Source organism: Psammomys obesus, unplaced genomic scaffold (genome assembly GCF_907164565.1).
Source record: "Psammomys obesus unplaced genomic scaffold, mPsaObe1.curated_primary_1811, whole genome shotgun sequence".
Classification (NCBI taxonomy): domain Eukaryota; kingdom Metazoa; phylum Chordata; class Mammalia; order Rodentia; family Muridae; genus Psammomys; species Psammomys obesus.
Genome location: NW_026596440.1, coordinates 6,445,906 through 6,465,954, shown reverse-complemented (window position 1 = coordinate 6,465,954; position 20,049 = coordinate 6,445,906). Strand labels below are relative to the sequence as shown.

The 20,049-nt window shown below is 47.0% G+C and overlaps 1 protein-coding gene across 2 annotated transcripts; it reads left to right on the top strand.

Annotated features, from left to right (window-relative positions):
- The first annotated feature begins 220 nt into the window (after positions 1-220).
- On the top strand, positions 221-19,147 carry Habp4 (hyaluronan binding protein 4). 2 transcript variants are annotated; one of them, XM_055598030.1, is made up of 7 exons: positions 223-743; positions 7,012-7,180; positions 7,580-7,741; positions 8,482-8,565; positions 14,422-14,593; positions 17,557-17,730; positions 18,666-19,147. In XM_055598030.1, exons 1-7 carry the CDS (start codon positions 404-406, stop codon positions 18,720-18,722), a joined length of 1,158 nt encoding a protein of 385 aa, XP_055454005.1. In that variant the 5' UTR covers positions 223-403; the 3' UTR covers positions 18,723-19,147. The 2 variants fall into 2 exon arrangements, with proteins under 2 accessions (XP_055454006.1, XP_055454005.1); XM_055598031.1 differs by lacking the exon at positions 7,580-7,741 and having other exon boundaries at positions 221-743.
- The last annotated feature ends 902 nt before the right edge of the window (positions 19,148-20,049 follow it).

Sequence of the window (20,049 nt, the reverse complement as noted above, 5' to 3'; positions counted from 1 at the left end):
CCAGATACGCAGGCTGCCGAAAGGCTAGGTCACCTCGGGGAAGCGCGGCAGTGCGCCACCCGGCTCCCGACAGACGCACTCGCACCAGCAAACAGGCGCAGCCTCCCCGCTGTTTCTCGTGGTAGCTCCGCCCCTGCCCCACACCACCACGCCCACAGGCCCTGGGGGGCGGGGCAAGCTGGGGCATGACGTCACAGACACCGGCCGCCCATTGGGTCTTCGTGCGCGCCGGGACCGGAGGGCGTGTTCGCTAGCGCTGATTGGCTGGGGCGCGCCGGCGGGGAGGAGCCGACCGCGGGGCCGGGAGTGCGGCGGCGGCGGCGGCGGCAGCATGGGTCCTCGCCCGCGGCTTCGCTGAGTCTCCCTGGCCTGGGCTGCCCGCGGCGCCCGCAGCGGCGGCGTCATGAAGGGGGCCCTGGGGAGCCCGGTAGCCGCCGCGGGCGCCGCGATGCAGGAGACGTTCGGCTGCGTCGTGGCCAACCGCTTCCATCAGCTGCTGGACGACGAGTCGGACCCGTTCGACATCCTGCGCGAGGCCGAGCACCGGCGCCAGCTGCAGCGCAAGCGACGCGACGAGGCGACGGCGGCCAGCGGGGCCGGGCACCGGGGCGGCAGGAGCCCGGCCGTGGCCTCAGGACACAGGCCCGGCGCGGCCGGCCGCAGGGAGTCGCAGAAGGAGCGCAAAAGCCTCGCGGCGTCTGGCGCACAACAGCCGGACAGTCCCGGGGGCCCGCAGCCTCCAGGTACGCCGTGGGCGCCGAGGTCATCCCTCCCGCCGCTAGGCTCGTGTCGCGCGGCCCAGTCCCGCGTGGACGAAATAGAGCGGTGTCCTGATGGGCTCAGGGCCCGGGGTCACTGTTCCGGGGGCCACCCTCCAGTATATATATACATGTGGCTCTCGGAGTCACACTTCCGGGGATCACCCTCGGGAACCACTCCTGCGGGATCATGACCCTCCAGGGCCACCCTCCTGGGGTGGTCACTTTCCCGGGTCACCCTGTCAGAGTGGGGAGGGGCCGGTGTCTCACTCCCAGTGGGTTCATCCCATTTGGGGGAGTATGAGCAAGAGCCGTGAATGTTCATGGACAGAGAGGCCCCTTGGTCACTCTCCCGAAGTCCCTATCCACGAGGAGGGGTCGGGAGTAACTGCCGAGGGGGGGGTGGGGTGGGGGGAGCTGCCCTGTCTCTCTGGACCGGTTCCGGGTCGAGGGGGGGAGTGGGCCGAGCTGGAGGTTCCGGTGACTCTTTAGGAGTCACCCACCTGGTAGTCCTGGTTCGGTGGAGGAACCGGAGACTGACAACCTGAGGGTTGCGGGGCTGGGATTCCCACCTCTGCAGCTGGCTGCATCCTTCATCCTCCCCGCCGGCCTCTGCGGGATTCTGCTCCTTAGGCGACGCACTGTTGAAACCTTCAGGGATCCCAGACTCTGGGCCTCGAGATTCAGAGAGGCCTGGGCACCCTCCGGTGTGGGAGCCGGGATGGCATACCTGAGCAAGGGGGTGGGGCGGGCCTGGGGTCCTGGCTCTTCCGCCTTAGCCCTTAGCTCCGTCTCCATCTTGCAGCTTCCAGGTGTTAGCTGGCATCGACTGCAGGCAGAACAAATAGTGTAGGCGGGGCGTGTAACTTGTGATTGATTCGATACTGTTTTTTGTAGAAGCAGTTTTAACCTTCGCAAGCGGAATGCTCAAGTTAGCCTTTCTGGTTAGCAGCGGGACCAGCCCTCCGCTGGGTGTGCTGTCTGCGGCACGGCTTTTGCAGCCAAGCTCTCGCCACCTGAGCGCCCTGTTTTCCCATAATAAGGTTATGGCCCTAAGGCTGGCAAGAACGGGTATTGAGATTAGAGTGTAGTTTCACCACGGAGTAGGAAGGTGTTCATGTGGGCATTATTGTCTTGTTCTTGTTTGAGAAAAACTGTCCATTCTGATTCTGGCTTTACGTTTGAGGCTTTGTCTGGTACAGCTAGGTAATTCTACCTTACATGTGAAGTTCATTTGAGACACTGCTTGAGATTCAGAAAATCATTAACGAAGATGGATACTTCAGTGAACTTAGGACTCCTTTTAAAATGGAAATGCACCATAATGTACATTTGGTATTGTGTTCCTCTTAAATGTATTTAGAAAAATGAGAGCAAAAGAATTGAGAAAGGCTGTTTTTTATATTTACTTTTTTATCAAGTGAAAATACACTAGCCTTTGAGAGGGTTCCACTTACTGTTGTTAAAATGTTGGTTTTTCTTTTTCTTTTTCCTTTTTTTTTTAATAAAAAACTTATTTATTTATTTTATTTATTTAAAATTTATTTATTTTAAATAAAATAAATAAATATATTTGTGTAATGAAAGCACAGTGTGGGGCTGGAGAGATAGATCACTCAGAAAATGTCTTGAAAACATGAAGATCTGAGTTCTGTCCCTGCCTGAATCCATGAGCCCCAGCTCCAAGAGAGAGACCTGGTTCTAGAAAGTCAGGTGGGCTATTCTGAGGTGCACACCCAGGGTTTCCCTCCAGCTTCTGGACCCACATGTCCACTTGCACACACATACAAGCACGCCCCCTCGGAGGACTGTAAACCAGCACACTGAGAACTTTCTTTTTCAGTTCACAGTTCAGGCATTCTAGTTTTTCAGACCTAGTTGATATTAGAATGGAAATTTTGTAACAAGAATTTTTTTCAAGTGTGTATGATTTCCATGTCTGTAGCTCCTGTTCTAAATGTATCTGATGGACTACAAAGAGTGAATCTGTACATGTTGTTAGCTATAGCATTCATGCATAGGGTAGACAAATACCATGCATATTTGATGTTTAATAGAAACAGTTACCCATCTCAAAATGATGTGGAAGTCATTATTTTTTCCCATGGAAATATATATTCGTCGAGCCTTTGTCTGTCTAATGATAACCCTTGGATGAGCCTTGTCCAAGAATAAATTCATTCTTGAATCATCACTTTCATTTTTGTTTTCCTAGACTTTCAGGGTTATGGTGAATAAGCCACCATTCAGCTTTGTTTTATAGAAATCTTACTATAAATTTTGCTGTATTTTGTTTGCTCTCTGGGCTTTAATTTAGAGAAGTGGTCAGACCATATGACGTAGATCTTTATTGGAAAGGGCTGGGAAATGCAGCAGCTTCGCTGCCTACTCCAAGCTGCTGAGCCAGCACAGAGAAAGAAGCTAGGTCCAGTTGCATCTTGATCTCCTAGAACCAGGTGGTAGGAGAACAAAAATCTGTTCCTGAGAACTTTGTTTTGGGGGTTTTAGAAAAATGTAATGTGGGCTGGAGAGATGGCTCAGTGGTTAAGAGCACTGGCTGCTCTTCCTAGAGGTCCTGGGTTCAATTCCCAGCACCCACATGGCAGCTCACAACTGTCTGTAACTCGAAGATCTGACACCCTCAAATAAACATACATGCAGGCTAAACACAGTGCACATAAAATAAAAATAAAGAAATTTAAAAAGAAAAAAAAGTAATGTTTACAAGGACACATAATTATGATAAATCATATTTAACAGTCTCAGTTTACACAGGAGCCTTGAGATTTCACTTAATTGATATAATTAGAAATAAGAGGAAGAAGTGAGAGCAAGCACTTAAGCAAGTCTGTAGCTGAATAGAGATACATAGTTAACTATGAGTTAGAAGTAGGAAATCAGAAACTGATTAAAATAATAGTTCTTTCTTAAAAAGAAAGACTTGTTTTTTAAAATGTGTTAACATGTTTGCTTGGATGTGTATATATGTACAATGTATACGCACAGAATACCCACAGAGGCCAGAAGAGGGGGGCAGGTCCCCAGAACTGAAGTTACCGATGGCTGTGACCTGCCATTCGGGTGCTGGCAGCTGAACTCAGGTCCTCAGCAAGGGTAGCAAGTGTGCTTGACTGCTGAGTCATTGCTTTAGCCCCAGTAGTACTTTTTAAAATACGTTTTTATTTTATGTATATGACTGTTTGCCTGAATGTGTACCACATGACTGCCTGATGCCTGTGGAGGCCTGAAGAGGGCTTCAGGTTTACTGGAATTGGAGTTATAGACAGTTATGACAGTTACTGGAGTTATGACAGGTCTGTTGTGTGGGCACTGGGACTCGAACCCTGGTCCTCTGTAAGAGGAGCCAGTCCTTAAAGGCGGAGGCATTTCTCCAGCCCCAGTAGTTCTTTCTATACTGAGGAAAAGTAGGAATGAGTGCTGGTGACCAGGGTGTCCTGGAGAGACCATTTTAAATTTTCAGCTTGTTGATTTTCATATTGGCAATTTATCCCTTATATTTCAAACACCTCTTCCAATTTTTGATTAAAATTTTTGAGAATTCTATATTTACGTAATTTCCTCTTTCTCTTCTGTGCCTCTACCCCCTCTGAGATTCATGGCTTCTATATTATTGTTATGCGCATGTGGGGGCACACACACACCCTACTAAATCCATTTACTGTTGTTCAAGTGCACATGTATTTCAGGCTGGCCACGTAGGCGTGAATCAAGGGGGCTCGTCCCTGGAGAGGTCATTGATTGCCTGTAGTTCTGCATCTAGGAGTGGCTTTGTGAGATTTCCCCACCACGCTGGCGTATCAGCTGGCGTCACTGCAACTCCTGTAGATTTTGTGGACACAGCTTTCCTGCCACGACTAGAAAATACTGTCTTGCAGCAGAAACCCTGGTCCTCTGGCTTACCATCTTTTCACCTCTTCTGTAATAGTCCCTTATCCTTAGATGGTAGGGGTCATCTCTTCCAGTTTTGTGTGTGTTTGTGTATGTGTGTGGGTCGTGTGTGTGTGTGTGTGTGTGTGTGCACACAGTTGTGCATATGGAAGCGAGAAGTCAATGTTGGGAATCTTCTGTCACTGTTGACCTTATTTTCTTGAGATAGGATCTTTACAAGAATTTTAATTTTAATTTTATGTGCATTGCTGTTTTGCTTGCATATATGTCTGTATGAGGGTGCCAGAACCCCTTTGAACTAGTTACAGACAGTTGTGAGCTGCCATGTGGTTGCTGGGAATTGAACCCAGGACCTCTGGAAGAGCACTTGGTGCTCCCAACTGCTGAGCCCTCTCTCCGGGCCCCTAGAGACATGGTCTTTCAGTAGACCCAGAACTCGCCATGTATCTAGACTAGGTGGCCAAGGACTTCCTCTCTCTGCACTGCTGGTGTTGCAGGCATGCTTTGACACTTTTGGCTTCCCTGTAGGTTCTGGGGATCAGATCCCATGTCCTCACACCTGCACATCAAGCACGCTGCCTACTGGGCCATCTCTCTAGCACTAATTTTGATTTCTTGGTAATATAAATTTTTTAACAATAAAAGCTCTATTTATGGTATCTTTCAGTGTTCTAAACATACCACAAACTTAGGCTGTGAACTCACTGAGTAATACATATTGTATTTAAGTATTTTTAGTCATGGGACATTGAAAACATTAGGCTTCTAGGCCTGATGATGTAATACATATTTAATCCCAGCAAGAGGAAGCAGGTAGATTTCTTGTGAATTTGAGGCCAACCTGGTCTACATAGGGAGTTCCAGGCCAGCAGGATTACACAGCGAAACCCTAAGACTGAGCTTAGGTTTGTGGTCTAGTTTATCACACTCAAAAACTACCTCACATGAAGAGCTGCACAGTTTTATATTAGTGATATCTAATATATATATCGAATATATTAGTGATATCTTGGGCATGAGTTTTACTTCAAAATAAGAATTGATAACATATACAAGTGCTAGACTTTAAAGAATAGATAGGAAATACTGTGAAAAACATGCCTGTATTTACTAAGGGTGTGTATATGCATATATATATACACACACATACATACATATATATGTTGTCTATGAGAAGAATTTAACAGTTAAAACGTACCTATTTGAAAAAAAATCAAGTCTTTTATAGCTACACAATGTGAAGAATAATTTCTGCTAAGAAAACAGAGACATTACAAGTTAGTTGCACATAGTATTTTGGGGGACCATAAGAAATGGTGAAACTCTGCACAATATATTACAGTTGGAGACAACTTAAAACTCATGAGTTTAAAAAGCTAAGCATAAAAAGCAGAGGACAGGGCCAGGAGGGGTTGGCACATGCCTCTAATCTTAGCAGTCAGGAGGCAGAGGCAGGTGGATCTATGTGTTCTGGTCTACATAGGCAGTTCCTGGACAGCCAGGGCTACGCAGGGAAACCCTGTCATGAAAAACAAAAACACAACAACAAAGTAGAGAACAGAAAAAAAATGGAGAGGTGGAAGGGAAAGCAGTAGCCTCTGCCCGGGCTGGGCTCACCCTGTGTGAATAATGGCTGCCTCCTAAATGGGTTAGCGAATGTGTCACATATACAAATCCTATCAAAAATCAGGAAGAGCTAATAATCATGTGCGCCTCTGTGAAAAGCAAGCAAGCACCTTTATGTCAGGTGATAGACCCTAGGTGTCCTTGATTTGTTTGCAGCCGGGGTTCTTTTCTGTTTTGTTTTTATTTGGTTTTGGTTTTTCAAGACAAGTTTCTCTGTGTAGTCCTGGCTGTCCTAGAAGTCACTAAGAGATCCATCTGCCTCTACCTCCTGAGTGCTGGAATGAAAGCCCTGGGCCACCAAGCCTGGCTGCAGCTGGGGTCCTAAAACTGTAGTCTGAAGGACAGGTTTGATCTGTCCAGTAAAATACACCTAACCAAGCCACACAGGCACTGAAAAAAAGAAAAGAAAAAATAAACTGGCCAGGAATGGTGGCACACTGAGGCAAGATCTGTCTGAGGCTGGCCTCGGCTCCATAGTAACACCCTGGAAGTGTGGAGTTTGTATATGTTAACCCTGTTATTTTTAGGACTTTACCGTGAAGTTCTGTTGATAATTAGCAGACAAGGGCAGCGGCAGGCAGTAACCATTTCTCTCTGAAACCCCAGCTTTCCCAGCTTTCCAGTGGCTTTGATTTCTGGTAGAAAAACCATGTCCGCCTTGTACCGTGTTGCTGTGGACGCTGTGTTGGAGCTTTTTTTTTTTTTATCCTCCTGACAGGCCAGAAACGGATTCCAAGAAAAGGGGAGCAGCAAGGATGGAATGACAACCGGGGGACAGATGTGGTGCTCGAGAGAGCAGAGCGAAGGTCCTACAGGGAATATCGGCCCTATGACACTGAGAGACAGGCAGACACCACTACCACGGCGGAGAAGCTCACAGAGGAAAAGTACGTGGTGTAGACCTCCACTAAGGGGCGGGGCCCAGGGTTCCAGTAACTGCTAGGCTTTGTGCCATGTCTGTGTTAGCAATCCTACAGAGAATGCGCCAAGCTAAGTTACAGTTCATGTGCTCTTCCAGGCCTGTGCCCCCGTGTGAGCACCCGCAAATCCCTGTCTCTGCTGTTTCAGGTGCCCCGCCTTTGGCAGCCGCTCTGGGGACTGGCCTTGGTTGTGAGACTTGAAATCTGTCTGTACAGGGCGTAGAGCAGTGCCGAGTACCGGCACTCAGGGTTAGCCATTAGTTTAGTCACGGCACTGTGCTTTCTGATAGGCTACAACCGTGGCTGCCTTCCAGTTTGTTTTAAGTCCATTTCCCCACTTTTCATTATACCCATCTTTTTTCCTAGACCAGTTGACAGGTTTGATCGAGACAGACCACTGAGAGGACGTGGAGGCCCCAGAGGAGGCCTGAGGAGCAGAGGCAGAGGTGGCCCCGGGAATAGAGCTTTTGACTACTTTGACCAAAGAGGGAAGCAAGATTTTGAAAGATACAGTAGCAACAATAAAGTGTAAGCTCCTTTGCCTGTGATTTTGTGTCTGTGGATGACTAACTTCAAAAGCACCTGCGGTCTGTCATTCATTGGAGCAGGGCAGGGTTTTATTGTTTGTTTGTTTATAATTTATTTATTTTTATGTGCACTGGTGTTTTGCCTGCATGTACATCTGTGTGATAGTGTCAAACCTTGGAGTTACAGACAGTTGTGAGCTGCCATGTGGGTGGCTGGGACTTAAACACCGATCCTCTGGAAGAGCCATCAGTGCTCTTAACCACTGAGCCATCTCTCCAGCCCCAGGTTTTTATTTTTTATTAAAGATTTACCTAAAAAAAACTTACTTAAAAAAAGTGTGTATCTGTGTGATACACATGTGATACACATATCTACGTGATGCACGTATGTGGGTAATTACGAGGGTGCATGGTGAGTGCAGGCTGCGAAGGGCGTGAGTGCAGTGCCTACAGAAGCCAGAAGATGGCATCAGAGCCCCCTGGGGCTCCCGTTACAGTTAACCGCGGTCTGATGTGAGTCCCAGAAATTAGGCTCAGGGTCTCCGTAAGAGCGCTGTGCCCCCGAGCCTTCCCTGCAGACTCGGGAGCCTGACTGGTAAGGGGCAGCCTCCACCTCAGCTGAACATGAGTATTCACTATCCCGAAGAAACAGGACCTAAAATGTGTTTTCTTGGCTTTGACTAGACAAGGGCATTGGTAAGCATGACGGATTGTGTGACGAATGTTCCTGCTGCTTTTCAGTGACACAGAGCCACCTGCACCCATGGAAGAGACCTCGATGATGGAGGAGTGCCAGGGCGCCACAGATGAGGAGTCTCCAGCCAAGTAGGGAGCTGCATCTTTGCCTATGGGTTATCTCTTGCAACAGTTCTTACCCCTCCCCCACCGTTCCCCCGAGACAGGGTTTCTCTGTGTAGCCCTTGATATCCTGGACTTGCTTTTGTAGACCAGGTTGGCCTCGAACTCACAGAAATCCACTTGCCTCTGCCCCCCAAGTGCTGGGATTAAAAGGTGTGTGCCACACGACCCCCATAATGATTCTTAATGATCTATCATCTCTCTCTTAAGATTGGATATTATGTTTATGGGCACAAAATCGTCAGGGGGGGGTGTAGTGAATGTGTGGGTGCTTATGTGGAGGCCAGAGCAGGATATCAGGTACCTTCCTTTATGGTTCTATACCTTATTGCTCTGAGACAGGATCTCTCACAATATGAGAGCTCACTGTCTCTGCTAAGCTGGCCAGCCATTGAACTTCTAGGATCCTGTTAGAGTTATTTTTATAAAATTGTGTTTGTTTCTCACACAAATAATTGAGGATCTCTTGTATTTGTTTAATAATAAGCTTCACAACACAATCACTGAACAGTTATTACCCTATTCTTAACCCTCTAATAGCTCCTCCCAGCCTACATCCCAGAGATGCTAGCACTTTGTAGCTTTTCTGCTCCAGCTCCTCTCTTCTGCTGTCTCCTGGACCTCTCCTGTGGCTTAATCCTCTCCTCTCCTTCATCTCTCATCCTCCTCCCCTGACTGGCAGGAAGTCCAGCACTGTTTTCTTCCCTGCTTAGCGATTTGCTGTAGGCTGCTTTTTTTGGTATATCAGGGGACAATAGAGCAGTGTTTATACAACATTGAGACAGTTGTATAAAAGAGACAGTCTCAAAAGAGACAGTGTCTCTATGCAGCTCCAGCTGTCCTGTAACTCTCAATATGCAGGCTGGCCTTAAACTCACAGAGCTCCACTTGCCTCTGCCTCCCTAGTGCTGGGATGAAAGGTGTGTACCTCCATACCCAGCTGGAACATGCATTCTTAACTCACTAAGCCACCTTCCTAGCCCTAAAAACCCTAGCCTTGTGTTTTAAAAGCTAAATCCTTTTAAAATCATGGAAGGTGGATCTTGTTTAGTTGTTAATGGATAATGATCAAACTAAGTAATCCGATTTTTTTTTGTTTTGTTTTTTAATGAGTATATTAAATTTAGGTAGTGTCCTCTGCCCCTTACCTCTTCTGTCTTGCTCTTGTCCCCTTTATTCTATCTTCTTTTTTTTTTTTTTTCATAAGACTGAGTGTCTGGTCTATATCTAACACACAAGCTATAAGCCAAGCCTCCTTTCCCAGTGAATGAGCCAGGATTCCTCCCAGAATGAAAGCTCACTATCTTAGCTAAGCTGGCTAGCCAGTGAGCTCTTAGGATTTTCCTATGCCCTGGCTTTGTCTCTTAACTCTTCCTTCAGCCTTCTACTTGTCTACAGCCAAGCAAGTCACAAGGCAGGTGTTTGGGACTCTCTAAGGGCTTGTTGTTTGGCTTGCTTTTACTTTATCATTACTATGGGTGTATGTGCACTGTGTGTGCCTGTGGAGGTCAGGGGACAACTTTCAACTTCACGGGGGTTCCAGGAATCAATCTCAGGTCCTCTCGTAGGCTTGTGTAACAAGCCCCTTTCCTGTCTCACTGAGTATCTGTAACGTCTTGTTAAGTGTCTGAGGTTAGCCGTCAGCACTGTCTAGCATCACTGTTTCCTCAAAACTTTAACTTCCCCACATCATCGCCACACCTCACAGAATTCCGAGGCCTAAGATGGGAGGCTGATGGTCTTCTCGTTCTCAAAGACATAACCTGTCCGCCTCTCCTGACCCTGCCTCTTTTCCTCCCACCTCTTCCATTTTGGTGACCATTTCTACTGACTTCCTCACGCCCTCACACTGTGTTCATTTCTTCCTCCCCACCTCTGGTCTTCTGGACATTTTAAGTGTGTGTGGTCTCACACTGAAGTCTGCTCTTACCCCTGCCCTCTCTCACTTGTTCTCTTAACTCTGGGCTGCCTGTTGTCTACTGGGTGCCCTCGGCTACTTCCCCGATGCCAGGCTTGACAGCTGCTTCAATCTGGACTGTGTTGATTTGAAGTCAGCTCTCTGGCTCACTGTGCTCTGGTTTCCCTCTGCCTTGAACATCTCCTTTGCAACTCATTAGGGTTTTGCCTCAGGCCTCTCCTCTTCCTCAGTCTTCATGTGATCTTATGTACCCTGCTGCTTAAATTGTTGTGTACGTATTGACACCAGAATATGGATCACTGCCTCCATCCCTCGGGTCTGTGCCCCGCATCCCAATTTCTTCTCAGGCTCAGCAGACAACTACTGGCTTTCCCACAAACTTCTGGGCCTCAGCAGGTGTCTGTGCGACCTGGAACAGCATTGTTACCTCTCAGCTTCCTCAAACAGAAGCTTAGAAGTGTCTCTTGGAAGTCTGGATTTCAGTCCTCTACTCCCAAATCCAGGCCTTTCTTCTGGCCCTGTTTACTGTCTCTGTCACTGGCACAGCATGAACTTTTGACATTTGTCTGTCACTGCAGCTCCTGAGGGCCTCTGCATCCCATCTGCACCAGAGTGGCTCTCCCCTAGCATTCTGAGTGTCACATTCTCCGACCCTTAGGGCCTCTCCACCGGCTTCCTACTTCTTGTCCGCTTTTATCCTGATGTGCACAGTCCCCAGTGTCCTGGCCCTGGAGGACCCTCGTGCCTTCCAGAGATTCATTTTGTGGCCCTTGCTTCATGTTTCTGAACATACCTTATCCTCACCCCACTGGCAGTCAGAAGCTTGTTTCCCTGTTCACTGAATTCTTGCTCTTCACCCTGCTGCTGATTCTCCCTTACTCGCCCTTTACCAGAGCGGACTAAGACAGTTTGGTTCAGTTATTTAATCTGCTGGCCTTTGTGAAGTCGGGATAATCAGCTGCTTGCACTGTGGAGTTGAGAGGATGGTGTTTTGTGCACAGCTCCATTCATATCCACAAGTGGGAGAAGGGGAGTGGCACCTAGAGTAGAGCCCAGAACTTGGTTGCTATGTAAATATTTGCCAGTGTCATCTCTGCTTTTTACAAGAGTGACAGTGGTGACTGACAGCTGTGACAGTTGTGAAGTTACTGCTCAGAACAACTAAGAATGTGTTTTTAAAATAGGAGTCAGTTAATGTGCCTATTAGACAGTGTGTTAACTAAAGAAATAGATGCAATAATTTCTGTGAGCTGGGAAAGTGAGGATGTCGGAATCTTCAGGGAGGGCTCCCATTCCTGCTGCCCTATCAGACTTCAAAGTCATAGAATTCTCCAAAAGCAATTGTGTCATCTTTGATGGTTTGAAGATTCCATTCTTTGAGGAAACGCTCTGCCACCTCAGCTGATTAGGTTGGCGTGGTGGCTTTCCTCATTCAGCAACAATGGACCTTTAGTTCACTTCTCAGGCTTAGAACTTCTTGGAGCTTAGAGTCCTATTCACCAACGTTTTAGTGGACAACTAAAAGTACATCCCTATCTTCCAGTTTAGCATGTTTACTGGCGTATTACCCTTTGCCCCCCTGTTTCATGGCAGCGGCTGAAGTGTCCTTCCTCATCACAGCGTTGTGGCACCTGAGGGTGTCGGCCACACTGACTTGCTGTCTCTAAGCTTGCCTCGTCTGAAGAGCTCAGTAAATGAAGTCTTACACAGAGGAAGATGACTCAGTGGCTTATTTCACTTACCAGCGTGTTTCCAAATTCCTGTTGTGTTATGACCTATACTAATACTTTATACTAATACTTTTTTTATACTATTACTAATTTTTTATACTAATACTTTGTTAAATATTTTATTTACTTATGTATACAATATAATTACGTATATAATTATAATATACAATTATATTTACAATGTAATTATAATATACAATTATGTATATTATTTATTATATAATATATAATTGTATATCATAATTATAATTATAATAAAAATACAATATAATTATGTATACATAGAATTATGTTTAATTATGTATCTGCATATACACCTGCACACCAGAAGACACTAGATCTTATTATAGATGGTTGTGAGCTACCATGTGATTGCTGGGAATTGAACTCAGGACCTCTGGAAGAGCAGGCAGTGCTCTTAACCTCTGAGCCATTTCTCCAGCCCCCTACTTTATACTTTTTAAAAATCCCGTATTTTGCTTATCTGTTTGTCGGTTTCTATTTGAGGCTATGTGTCATGCCACTGTGAACATTCAAGTATGTGTTCTGATATGGATGCATGTTCTCATTTCACTCAGGTGTGAAATTACTGGACCATATATGAACTCTGTCAGAAAAAAAAAATTGTCTTTGAGACAAGATCTCTATGCAGGCTGACTTGGAATTTGCTATGTAGTCCCATCTGCCCTGGAGCTTGATATGTGGACCAAGCTGACCTCAAACTCACAGAAGTCCACCTGCCTCTGCCTCCCTAGTGCTGGGATCAAAGGTGTGCGCCCCCACACCTGACTGTAAAATCTGGAGACCCCCCAGACTGTTTTCTAGAGTGACACTCAACATTCCCCTAGCAGTATATCTGCGTTCTAATTTTTGTCGTTCTTGTCAACACTTAAGTGCCTTTAAAAACACCTTTTTCCCTTAAAAAGAAAAACTTAAAAAAAAAAACATTTTCTTGTATGTATGAGTGCTTTGCCTTCATGTATGTATGTATACCTGGTGCCTGTGGTGTCAGGAAAAGAACACTGGATTCCTCTGAACCAAAGCTACAGCTGGTTGTAAGCCACCAAGTGGATGCTAAGACCCAAACCCAAGTCTTCTGCAAGAGCAGCAAGTACTTCACCGATGAACCATCTCTCCTGCGCCTAAATGCATTATTGATGCTAGCTGCCATTTGGGTGTGGAATGATGTGACTCCTGGTGGTTTGAGCCACATTTCTTTGAGGACTAATGACAATGGACATTTGAAGTTTTGAAACTGCACATGTATGTCCATGTGTTACCTTCAGAAGCCAAAGGGCACAAGATCCCCTGGAGCTGGTGGTCGAGGTGCTCTGGGTACTTGGACTCTGGTCCCGTGCTTGCTCCCGTGAGCCTCACCCCAGCCTGCTTTAAACTGTTACCAAGGATTCGAGGCCCTGAGCCTCACCCACAGCACTCCAAAAAAGTCTACGATCAAATCCTTACGCAAAACCATGAGCCATAGAATCAAAACATGAAAACAATATCAGATAAATATGGAAATAAGTATGAAAATGAGGTCCACAAAAAAATTATCCTTGTGAACATCATCAAAAACAGTTTTGGCATGATGAGGAAGAGGGTTTGGCGCATAGGTCTTGGAGAGAGTTTGAAACAAGACTCTTGTGATTTTAGGAACAACTGAAGGGGATATTTATAAAAGTGTGCATTTGTGACCCACTTTTTTAAGACTTCTGTCCTTTGTGTCCACAGCGGCTCTTATTTTCTTCCACAGTTATTGTCCATCTGCCTTCAGGAAAGGTAGTTCAGTGTGCTGACATCATTTTAGACTACTGTGAAGCACAGAATGTGTCTTGAGTTTACAGTGAAGGCAAAGATGGTACAGAGCTCAAGCTGAGATTCCAAGGGTTTCAGGTTGCTTTTTTTCTTTCTTTTTGAGGCAGGGTTTCTCTGTGTTGCCTTGGGTATCCTGGACTTGCTTTGTAGACCAGGCTGGCCTTGAAGTCACAAAGATCCGCCTGCCTCTGCCTCTCCAAATACTGGGATTATAGGGGTATGCCAGCACCCAATTTGAGGTTACTTTTAATCTTATTTACATTTCTGATTTATTGCTACAAAAGTATGCCCCCCTCCCTAAAGGACACATTTGGTCCTACCAGCTAAACAAAGTTACTGTCTTATTATGTATCTTTACAGAGTCCCTGAGTTGGAGGTAGAAGAGGAAAATCAAGTCCAAGAGATGACCTTAGATGAGTGGAAAAACCTTCAAGAACAAACCAGACCAAAGCCCGAGTTCAATATCCGGAAGCCAGAGTCCACAGTTCCTTCCAAGGCGGTGGTCATTCACAAGTCCAGATACAAAGACGATGTAAGCCCTCTTTCTCAGGGGAATCTGTACCTGTCTCAGGGGGCGAGAAAATAGGGCCTTGCCACTTGGCATCCTTGTTCCCTCTCCTACCCTAAAGGCATTTGTGTGTGGGTTGTACATGTGGCGGTTGGAGGAGAACCTGTAGTTCTTAGGAGTAGAACTGAAGTTGTCAGGCTTGGTGCCCATGTAGGCATCTTGCTGGCCTGCCACTGGATATTCTTGTTTCTGTTCAAGCATCATCAAGGATGACAGAAAGGAGCAGAATTTGGTATGTGGACAGCAGATTACTGCACATTCTCTGCCAGCTTTGGAAGTTTGGTCTCTTAGAGAGGCACAGAGGAGACTTTCAACCATTACTCTGTATTTTGATAGTTAGAATGCAATCCTCTCAGCAGTCCTCTGAGGTTCTTTTGTTTTAGACAAAGTCTTTGAACTTACATTCTGTGATCCCTGTGCTGCTCCCTCTGCCCAGCTCTGGAAACCGCAGCGACGCTCCTGGGTTGCTGGTGGCCAGGTCAGGCGCCACTTGCTCATGTGCCCGTCACACTCCGCGTAAGTTTTTGAGACAAGATCTCGATGAACCTGGGACTCAGCAGTTCAGCTAGACTAAGCTCCAGGAACCCTGTCTCTGCCTCCATGGCGTCGTGGTTACAGATTGCACTACCACAGTGAGCTTGTTACATGAGGTGTCTGTCCTCACATGGTGCAGCACTTCCCCAGTGGCTACACTTGTTCAGGCTAGCATCTTTGCACCAGAGGCTGGATAGAGACTTCCAGGGGAAACATCGGTCTGTGATGACAGGACTCACCGTTTAGTTCCACCCTCTTCTTGGTTGGTTGGTTGGTTTGTTTTTTAATACTTTATTTATTATTTATACAGTATTTGACCTTGCATATATGCCTACATGCCAGAAGAGGGCACCAGATCTCATTTTAGATGGTGATTGCTGGGAATTGAACTCAGGACCTTTGGAAGTACAGCCAGTGTTCTTAACCTCTGAGCCATCTCTCCAGCCCCCACCCTCTTCTTGTTACTGAGCTTAAAGGAACACTGAAGCACCCAGGTGTAGAATTTAGAATTCCTGTTGCTCAGTCATAGCACTTAACAGTACAGATGGTTGTGGTGAGCAAAACTGTCTTCCCTGCTGGATACTACTCCTTGGCTTCCAGTCAGAAGTTCAGAATGTGGTGTGGTTTTGTCTTCCTCCTGGTAGGTCTCCAGTGCTCTTACAAAATGCCTGAGACCACGTCTAGTGAGAAAAGCTTTGGTTCAGCCTCAGGTTGTGTGGCTTTGGGCCTATCATATCAATATGCAAACAGGTGGCAGAAACCCATATTTGCTTGCCGGACTGTGGCCAAAAAACAGACAGATGGATGGATGCCCCATCCAGGACACAAGCTAATGACCCACTTTTTCTTGCCTGCCAAGACCTCCATAGGCCTTCATTTATGGGTCCTTTGAAGTCATCGCGGCAGTCTTCCTGTACACATTGGTCTTGTTCCTTGAGTGCTTTATTTAGAGGGCTGCTGACGGCCTGTGTGCTCAGTTCAAGCTCTAAGACACTTTACTAATATGTTTTGGGATGTTCTACCGGAGACAGTGTTTATAGACATGGGAGACCACAGCTAGCTAAATGAATACCATGTGTCTTTTTTGGGTGGTTCTTTTCTATTCTGGCACTAGAAATAAAGTGTCCTGTAAAACCACTGTGCTGTCAAGCTGGGAACCAGATAAAAATAGACACATCAGGTTCTTCTTCCCTGGCGCCAGAGCCAGAATCCAACAGACGTTGGAATACCTGAGGCAACTGAGTCGCTGGGTTACTGAGCTTGATTAGTATGGTTTCAATAAAGTAAATGTCTTTATTAATCTTGTGGCATTGCAGAATTTAGCCAGGGATTTTTCTTAAAGGATGAGACACCCACCCCCAAGACTGGGTTTCTCTGTGTAGCCTTGGCTGTCCTGGAACTCACTATGTAGACCAGACTGGCCTTGAACTCCTGAGTGCTGGGATTAAAGGCATGTACCACCACCGTCAGGCCATGAGCCAAATCTTGGGGTTGCTAATTTACTTTGGTGACATAAGAGATCCTCAAAAAAAAAAAAAAAAAAAACAACCTAGAATATGTATTGTTTGTGTGTAAAGTTCAACCTAAAGCAACTCAGCAGTGAGCACTTTGGCCAGGATTAGCAGCTAGAAGCCCAGCCTCAGACTGGATACGTGTGGGGTAGCCTTGGACCTCAAGGCTTTTTCTAGGCCGTGGTACCCCAAGCTGAGCAGGCAGTTCATTGCTTACTGCCTTGCTGTGTCCCAGCTGCTCTTTCCTTCCCCATTGCTTCAGGATCCATTTACCTCCTCGGTCTTCTGCTTTTAATTAATTGGAAGGGGCCACAGGTTTTTGATCCTGTAGTCAGGAAATGTTTCTATTTTCTGACAATTCACAGGACTGTTTAGCTCTAGCCTGCTTTTGTGCATGTGTGGGAATGAGTGTTGTATGTATGTGCACTTGCACACGTGAGGACGTGTGTGCAGGCCAGAGGTGGAAGCTGACGATCTTCCTCAGTCAGTCCCCACCCTCAAACAGATGTGGAAAGTGTTACTTTCATACTTGTCTAAGTAATGTTTATCAACAAAACACATAAACAAAACACACTTGAAACATGTGTGTCAATAACCTGCCCAGACTGGGAGTTTTATTTTTTTGGAGACAGGGTCTCACTATGTAGCTCTGGTTGTCTAGAAATTCAGTTGTTTAGTCCAGGATGACCTCAAACTTAGAGATCTATCTGCACTTGGAAGGCTGAAGGCAAGAGGACCGCCAAAGTTTGAGGCCAGCCTGAGGTACAGTTTTGCTTGTATTGTCCAGAGCCAGGACATACCCAGGGTTTTCCTACGTTAAAAATGCTAGGATCCTGGGTCTGCATAAATGGCAGTGCTTGTCTGAGCTTGTGACTGTTTCAGATGGTAAAGGATGAAGCTCATGTCTTCCGGAAAGCCGCCAATGACATCACATCCCAGTTGGAGATTAACTTTGGCAACCTCCCTCGCCCTGGACGGGGAACCAGAGGCAGTACTCGGGGGGGCCGAGGAAGGACCAGAAGAGCAGAGAACTATGGCCCCCGACCAGAAGTTGTGGTAAGTCCTGATGGCTTGCTGAAGGAGAGGGTGGTTGCTCTGGGCTACAGTGGTATGATCTGGAGCAGTTTGGAATGGTGCCACTGTAGTCACAGAACTCTGGCCCCAATGACTGAGTTCATATAACACACAATCCCTGGGCTGGTAGTGGAATCAGGCTGCTGGACAGCTTCTCATTAACCATCCTCCTGCCCACTGTTGAGCAACTGCAGTCTTCCATCCAGCTGCCCCACCTCACACTGCTCAGCCACAGCAAAGCCACACCCTAGGGCCTCGCCTCTGTGCCTTTCTTTGCACTGTTTTCTTTTTCCCACCTTCTGAGCCTCTTCTGCACCTTCATCATGACACCCCCTTCTAGAACAATCCTGCTGTGTGACTGCATTTGCCTGGTGTTGGCTTCCAAGCATGTACAGGAAGGAGGCATAGCTGATCTCAGGTTTGGTGGTCTCAGAAACTGTCCTTTTGCCATCCACCCACCTCCCCCATGCCAGGAATAACAAGCTACAGACCCTTAAACACACTAATGCAAAGCCACTGGGAGCAGCAATTGTCCACTCCTGGCAGCCCACTATAAACCTTGGGCATCTAGCATGTAACATGTATGCATGTATGCACCACATATGTGCCCGGTGTCCTCGGAGGCTGGAAGAGTACAGATGGCTGTGAGCTGCCACATGAGTGCTGGGAATCAAACTGGCCCGTGTTCTTAACCATGAGCCAACTCTCCAAACAAATTTATTGGGCCAAAGGTTGACAGCCCTTCGCAGTGGCCTTCAAGCGAAAGTGAAAGTATGCTAGCTCAGGGTTGGGATGGCTGGAGGGATGGCTTAGTGGTAAGAGCACTAGCACTGGCTGGCTGCTCTTCTAGAGAACCCAAGTTCCAATACCCCGCACCCACATGGTGGCTCACACAGACATACATTTTTTTTTTTCAGACCCAAGATGTCGCTCCCAACCCGGATGACCCTGAAGACTTCCCTGCCCTGGCCTAACAGCCACTCCCCCGCAGCAGAGCAACACTATGAAGAGACTTTTCCTTGCCGCGAGAAGAGTCAGACTCTAAGAACAATAGATGTTGCTTTTCCCGTGTCATGTGAACTTGTTGCACTTTCTTGCTCTGTTGGATGTAGAGTAGAGTGCAGGTTCCCGTGAGTTCACACACTTTCCCCAAATGAATGGAGACTTTATAAGGAATGATGTTTAAAATGTGTACATAGATTCTAAAAACTCCACCGAATTAGGAAATAGACCTGCTGGGCATGGTGGCACATGCCTTTAAAACTAGCACTTGGGAGGCAGAGGCAGGTGATCTCTGTGAGTTCAAGGCCAGCCTGGTCTACAGAGTGAGTCAAAGTCCATTTTTGTTTGAGGACACATGGAGAACTGGAGCCCTTCACCTAAAGCAGCCTAGTCCTCATACCACGCCTGTAACCGTTCCGTTCTGTTAACATTGCACACCAGTGACAACCACTCGTGAAGCAGAGGATGTAGTGGCTTTCAGTGGTGACTAAACTACCTCGTGGTCTGTATTTGCGCACACTCATGTAGCATGTGTGTGCGCACGCGTCTAGTGTTCAGTGGTTGTATAACATGTTATTTAACTCGCTAATCAAACGAAAAGGCTTCCTGTGTATTTTTTTTCCCCTCTGAGCAGACTGACTTGTAGCTAAATCCCATTTGCCAGCTAGGAACACGGGCAGGTCCCTCCCCTGGGCTGTACTGTGACACTTGGCCACCTCTGGTGGAGGGTTAGGGTTAGGGGCCACCTCAGAGGCTCACCCCCTTACCTGGAATCCCACCCCAAACAGGGCCAAGCCACCCATCCACTCGTGGAAGAGTCATTGTGTGTGGGAGGGTCCAGAAGGGGCTAAACAGCTGCAGAGATGGGGAGGGAGGCTGGCCTGTTGTCCTCACGGTTGGACCCTGCTCCCAAGGCCCAGGGCTCCCTGCATTTGGCCACATGGTCTGAGAATGGTGTGAATGAAAGGTGGCACTCCCTCTGAATCGTGTATAAAAACTGAACCCTAGACACATTACTGCCAAGGGTATTTGCTTTGAGTGACCTCCTGCTCCTGCTCCTATGTTTATTAAATGAATGAGCACAAAGGTATGTGAACTGACTGCCTCATTCCTTTCCCTGGGGCTGGCACACTACTTGTGAGTTCTGTGTTCTGACTAGAGAAGCCTGCATGGACTTCAGGGTAGGGTGAGGGCTGTGCCATGAAGTCACTCTGCCTCCCTTGGCTTTGAAGGCTGGCAAAGCAGGTCCTCTTAAGAACACTCCCTTTTGAGTTGTGACTGACACGGAAAAGCTTGAAG

Excerpts from the sequence above, each read along its gene's own strand:
- Habp4 (XM_055598030.1), top strand. The coding sequence starts at position 404 with ATGAAGGGGGCCCTGGGGAGCCCGGTAGCCGCCGCGGGCGCCGCGATG. Across the intron at positions 7,181-7,579 it reads GAGAAGCTCACAGAGGAAAA|ACCAGTTGACAGGTTTGATC; the intron begins GTACGTGGTGTA and ends CTTTTTTCCTAG. Across the intron at positions 7,742-8,481 it reads TACAGTAGCAACAATAAAGT|TGACACAGAGCCACCTGCAC; the intron begins GTAAGCTCCTTT and ends GCTGCTTTTCAG.